The following is a 6524-nucleotide window of genomic DNA, read 5'->3' on the forward strand; positions in this document are numbered from 1 at the left end:
TATTCAAATAAAACATTTAATAGTAAACAGTTGTTGTGCTGTCTCTAACATCCGTTTTGTCATATTGATTGAAAATAATAGATTTCCTGACGAGAAAAGTGTCGCTAACTCACCACTAATAAAGTCTTATCAGTAGTTACGTGGTCCTATAAGACCTTTTGGCACTTCAAGTAAATAGTATTTCATGCTTGAAGATTCTAAATAAATTTAAACTTTTTGTAATATTTTCTGTTCGATTTATTATACAAAAACCGCATGTAATTAATTACTAATAGGCTAATAGCTAATATATCTTCTTTTGGTTGCTTAAAAATGGAATCAAATACACCTGTTGCCTGTTGATAGGTATATATATTCCTGAAGGAAAACTTTGGAAAAGGCAAGCGAAATTAAAACAACCTTTCGGCGATACATCGCGTGATGCCATGAACTTTTCTAGTTCAGACAACACAAAAGGTATATATATTTGTTTCTTACAAGTTTTCGATTTATTCAAATAGTGTAAATGTATATTTATGTATAAAACGTTATGTTTAATTTACACTTAAGAAACATAAAGAATCAAAGTTAAGTAATAATCACAAGTGTGACTTTGCTTTACCCCAAAAAGAAATCACATGTATGGGAAAAAAATATTTATTCATGATATATTATGCCATAATTTGCGGGATTAGAAAGCATTCAATTCACTAACCGTATCAAAGAACATTGCAATTTATATCGTTTACTTGAAAATGAAATAGTAATATTTAATCGGACTGGTAAGATTAAAAAAAAAAGTAAAAAAACTAATGAGGCTGAAGATTTCAAACTTGTGGCGCCGTAAAGATTTGAATTATTAACCCCAATTTCCAAACCTAACACCAATTTAATTTTAACTTATTTCCCAAAAGCTATATACAATTTACAACTTTTCCTTTTAACTTTTTTCTTCAAACGAAATTCAAACAAGCATCTGCAGATTTTTTTTTCAGATTGATACGTACAGAGGAAATCATTTCCAAAGAAAGGAAAGATAATTCACATTTCACACAACTAAAAATTGAAATTCTTAATAAAATTTGAACCAAAAAAATAAAAATTAAAGCAAGAGAGGTCTAATACTAAACAACCAGTGCAAATGATTTCTGGTCTAACGTTCTAAGACTTTGTACCTGATGAAGTACGAAACGACACCGTTTCAACAGATTCTTGATTACTCTGTTTCTTCTCTCTGTTCACCGTCGCAGGAGTCATGAACTTCAAGAACGAACCTTCTGATACAACCGAAAGTTCCGGTTTTAGCTCTCTCCTCTTGGCTTCCTCGATCATTCTCCTCCTCAGCTTCTCTTCCGCGTCCCTCATGAACTTGAACTTCGGCGGAGGCGAAGAAGACGACTTGAAAAACTTGTTGAACTCAAGCTCACCCTCTGTTTCGAACAGAGGATTGAACTCGTGGTGCGAGTAAGACCCCAAAGGAGACGACTTTAGTGTTGTCGGAGAAGCCAACGGTGTCAATCCAGGGGTATTACTGTCATTTACTCCAGCCGGAACATCACTCAAGCCCCTCGTCCTCGATCTCGACTTCCCATCGTCAGATTCCAAATCAGCTTTCGTCTCTTCCATGATTGTGAAGAGAAACCTCTGGTTATGAAGCTTCATGAGCTCTGCTTCAAACCCTTCTTCTCCTCCTCCTTCCAGATGTTTCATCAAGCCAAGCTCCAAATCTTGATTCCTCGAGACTTCTTCTCCTTCGCTTCCGCCGTTGTTGGCATGTAAAGACTGAGGCTTTTTGAAGCAGAAGAGCTGGATAAGTTCCTTAGCGTACCCAGTTTGTTGTTGTTGCTCTTCTTCTTTCTCTTCCTCACTCTCTTGGCTTATGACTCTCTTCTTGTGCTTCTTCCATCTCAGAAGGTAATAGACTTCTGCAATAAGTGCTAAGAGAAGAAACCCAAACACCAAACTCAACCCAATCCCTAACTTAATTATAGTCTTCATCTTTCTCACCCAAAAATGCTCACATCACATGGAAAGAACCCAAAAAAAAACCCTAAATTTTAGTTTCTTTCTGTGATATTACAGAGGAATGAAGCAAGATTTGGTTACCCTTGGCAAGATATTTTAGTAGCAATTAATATTGCTAGGGGAGCAAAAGAAGGAAACTTGCCTTGGTGGTGAGCAAAATTTACGGTTGAAAGAGAAAGATTAGATTTGTGTGTGTGTGTGTGTGTGTGATATAGATAGAGAAACTTCTCTTTCAAAGCAATTTAGGTTCACAGGTTGGGTGCCTTGTAAAACTTGGCACAGGAGGGCCAAGTCTGGTGCCTTTAACTCAACAATTTGAATTAAAAAGAGAAGTTAGAATGCAATTTATGTTTTAGAGTAACAAAAATCAGTATTGTCAGTGAAAATTTAAAATTGAAAATTGAAAACTGAATTAGATGTGAAACAAGTGTAAACCGTTCAAAAGTAGGTATCATGTTGTCAAAATGCGAAAACAACAAACAATATACATTCATCAGCTATATTTGCTTATTTAGTTTTTTTTTTCTTTATAGATATATTTTTATAACCAGATGACATTTCTGTCTGAAGTTTAAGCTGCCCACTTAATTTGAAACTTTTAAATTTAATTGTGAATTTGTTGATAGTTTTTTTTCATCAAATATTCACTAAAGTTTGGAGTTATTTTTGAACAGTATCTATATTACAACTGAGATAGTCCGTTTAACATTTTGGATATAGTTATAAAAATTTAAGTGGATGTTATTAATATTTAAAGTATGAGTTTGAACCATAACACATATTTTCTAATAAAATAGTATTCCAGGTTAGAATGACTACAAAATAAATTAATCTTTTACGAGAGTTGAATACTCACGTAATTGCTAATCTAACTCCATATATGGTAGAAGTAACTTTATTATATGTTTAGAAAATGAATAGTAGTAAAAAATAAATATAATGATGTTTGGAAACATCGATAGATAGCAGTAAGTGAGGAAAAAAAAAAGTAATGGATGCTATTAAAAAAATTAGAAATCCATTATAAGGAGTATTAAAAAAATAAAGAGCTTATGTTACTTGATATACATATTCAAATCAAAATAATAATTTAAAATTGATTTATATCAAAAATTTATTCAAAAATATACATATATTCAAAAAGTGATTTTTACTAACATATTTTCCAATAACCATTATAAAAATGTTTTCAATATATATAAGAAAATTACAATACAAAGCTCAATTTCAAATACCAACTTAAATTATGGTTTTTATATTTTACATTGAAAATTAAAATATAATATATGCAATTATTTATATAATTGTACAATAAAATATTATCAATTATAAGATTACTTATTTGATGGTACGTATAAAATATGATTAATTATATGATAACACATATTTTTGTAACCTATGATGACACATATATGATATATAATAGTGATTAGGAGTGGACGTTCGGGTTCGTTTTTGGGTCTATTTAGGATTTCGTGTTCGGTTCAGATCTTTGAGGATTCGGTTCGGATTTGGATAATCAATTTAAATTATTTTAAAAAATTTAAAATTTATTATATGCTTTAATTTTAAAAAAATCTATAAATAATAGAATATATTACATATAAATTTGAATAACATATGTCAGAGTACCTAACTTAACATATAAATTGGTTTGAGTTAAATATTTGGATAGAAAATTAATAATTATTTAAGTATTTTTGGAGTTTTGAGTATATCTATACTATTATATAGGAAGTGATTTAGCTTATTTGTCATGATTTTCATGATTTTAGGTAATTTTTCTTATTTGTCATGTTTTAATTAGGTTTAAACTGAGTCATTAATTTATTAATAGTTTTTAGTTGAGTCCATAATTTATTAATTTAAATAATATAACTATAAAATATGTAATTAGATATATAATTATTTTGATTTTGCTTATTTATCATGTTTTCCATGATTTTAGTCAATTTTTCTTATTTGTCATGTTTTTTATTAGGTTTTAGCTTAGTCATTGATTTATTAATAATTTTTAGTTGAATCACTAATTTATAATTTTAAAAAATATCTGTAATAATTTATATATAATTAAAAATGAATTTTGATTTAATAATATTTAAATCTATATGTTATATTAAAATTCTTATTTTCTTATTTGTCATATTTTATTAGGTTTTAAGCTTCTTCTTTTTTTATGAAATGTTAAATTTATTGATCCTCATAGGGCAAAGAATAGTTATTTACAATGAGAGCCTAAGAATTGTTCATCGTATGAAACTTATCTTTAGCCAATATGGGCCAAAACCCACCTCTGCATCAAACCCTCCAGTCCTTTCTTCTCATAGTATCTAGTACATAGTAACCTCTGCCTGATTGTCTTCTCAATGATTTTCGCAAGTTGAGTCGCCGGTCTACTTCGCTGTGAGTGTCGCCTTTCATTTCTCTCTCGTCATACGTAATAAACTGTAACTTGCAGAGCTAATCGCAATAGGATAGATACATGTCTGTCGTGTGTTACACTCAGTATTCGAGCCAGAATCTCTGCCCAGTCCGGCGAAGGAGCAGAACGTAGCAAAGAACCAATGACCTGCAGCCAGATTCCATATGTATAAGGACAAGCAAAGAACAAGTGATCGCGTGACTCCTCTGGCTCGCCACAAAGAAGACAGCCTTGCACAATCCCCCAATCTCTCATTCTAGTCCCTGTAGAGAGCCTATCTTTGATAGCCAACCATGTGATAAAAGCATATCGAGGCACACCTTGCTTAAACCAGATTAGCTTAGACCACGACACTATGTCGTATCGTGCACAGATCATGTTCCAAGTGTTGAAAGCAGAGAAAGACTTCTTGAACTCCTCTTCGCCGCTTTTCCATGTCACTATATCATCGACAGTTTGCACTATAGTCATTGGGAACTCCTTCACACGAGTAAGGACTTGTTCAATGCTTCTATCTCTTGTCTGCCGAAACCTCCATTGTTGGTCTACTAGTACCTCAACAATCTTCGCATTCCTTACAATTCCCAGTTTATGGGTTCCTCTCTCGCCAATGACCTCAATCAAACGACCCATAGGATGCCAAAGATCAGTCCAAAACCCCACTACGTTACCACTGTGAACTTCAAAGCGAAGAAATTGTTTAGCTAAAGGTTTTAATCTTTTATATAGGTCATTGATTTATTATTAGTTTTTAAATAAGTATTTATTAATTTTCACAAAACTCGTAATGAATTTTATATATAATAAGTCTCGAATTTTATTTTTAATAATATTAAATTTTATATGTTATATTAAATAATTAATTATAAACTAATATAATAAAATTTTGAAAATATATTTAAAATTAAAAGAATTCTTATATATATTGTGTTGCTATCTGAAAACACTATTTTTTTTATTATAAAGTTAAAAAATTAAGATATAAAATAATTTATAATTAAATATCAGTCAAACAAAAATATTTATATAAAGATATTTTCTAAACTATTTCTAATATACGAGTGTTTTAAAACTTTTAACACAATAATAAGTACATAGTTTGATGAACGTTTTTTTGACATATATAAATAATTTGATGTTTGATTTAACTATTTAAAATCATAAATAATAACTTAACTTGTGCCTGAGTTCAAAACAAATTTTCTTGCTTTTACTTTAAACTGGTTTAAGTTTAATCCGTGAAACACTATATCTTCAATTTATGACCACTAGAAGAATGAAAAAAAATGAACAAAATAAAAAATAAAATTTCATTTGAATAATTGAAAAAAATATATGATTTTTTGTTCAATTTGTTCCTTATCAAAATTGCATAGGAAAAGTTTTTCTTATAAATTAATTCTTCCATGGGGAATTTAGAAGAAAAAAGTGGGATTTACCTTTCAATAATTTGACTAAAATTTCAACATAACTGGTATAAATTTTGATGAACAAAGAATTCACCATAATTTTTTCCTTCAACATGTTCACCAATAAGAGTTTTATTATGCCAATTTTTGGATTAATAAGACATAAAATAATAAGTATTTGTAAGATGATTATGTCCGCATGTGCGGGTAAAACACCTAGTCTATATTATTATTTGCGAAGTGAATTTTCGCCACGGAGATCTCACGTTAAAAGTTAGAGTGGTTAAATACGATGTTACCCTTAATGAATAAAATATATAAATTAGCTAAAATAAAAACAAGTTTTAAATTTTTTATATAAGGTAAGTTATTAACACTAATAATAATAAGAATTATCTAAAATCTAAAAAATAAATAAAATAGTTATTTTAAAATAAAAGATAATTACTTTATATATTGTGTTGTTATCCTAAAATATATTTGAATAACATATTTATATGAATCAATATAAATTCTTAATTTATATAATTGAAAAGATAGTACTGAGTGATTTCTAGCATTTATTATTTAATGTTGAATATAGTATACAAAAAAAAAAACAAAATTATAATAATTACGAATTTTTAAATAAAAAATAAATAGTAATTTATCATTATAATTGCTTATTTAGTAATGCATATATTAATAAA

At 29.0% G+C, this 6524-nt stretch overlaps 2 protein-coding genes across 2 annotated transcripts; both read right to left on the reverse strand.

Moving 5' to 3' along the window:
* Positions 1-938: 938 nt before the first annotated feature.
* Positions 939-2337, reverse strand: LOC106387128. Its single transcript, XM_013826939.3, has one exon. It carries the CDS (start codon positions 1975-1977, stop codon positions 1141-1143), a length of 837 nt encoding a protein of 278 aa, XP_013682393.2. The 5' UTR covers positions 1978-2337; the 3' UTR covers positions 939-1140.
* Positions 2338-4435: 2098 nt separating this feature from the next.
* Positions 4436-5059, reverse strand: LOC125582135. The gene has a single exon (XM_048748663.1). The coding sequence runs from the start codon at positions 5057-5059 to the stop codon at positions 4436-4438; it is 624 nt and encodes a 207-aa protein (XP_048604620.1).
* Positions 5060-6524: the final 1465 nt, after the last annotated feature.

The sequence above is a fragment of the Brassica napus genome, chromosome C2 (assembly GCF_020379485.1).
Source record: "Brassica napus cultivar Da-Ae chromosome C2, Da-Ae, whole genome shotgun sequence".
Lineage (NCBI taxonomy): Eukaryota > Viridiplantae > Streptophyta > Magnoliopsida > Brassicales > Brassicaceae > Brassica > Brassica napus.

Coding starts and splice junctions, on each gene's coding strand:
- LOC106387128 (XM_013826939.3), bottom strand. CDS start 1,977: ATGAAGACTATAATTAAGTTAGGGATTGGGTTGAGTTTGGTGTTTGGG.
- LOC125582135 (XM_048748663.1), bottom strand. CDS start 5,059: ATGGGTCGTTTGATTGAGGTCATTGGCGAGAGAGGAACCCATAAACTG.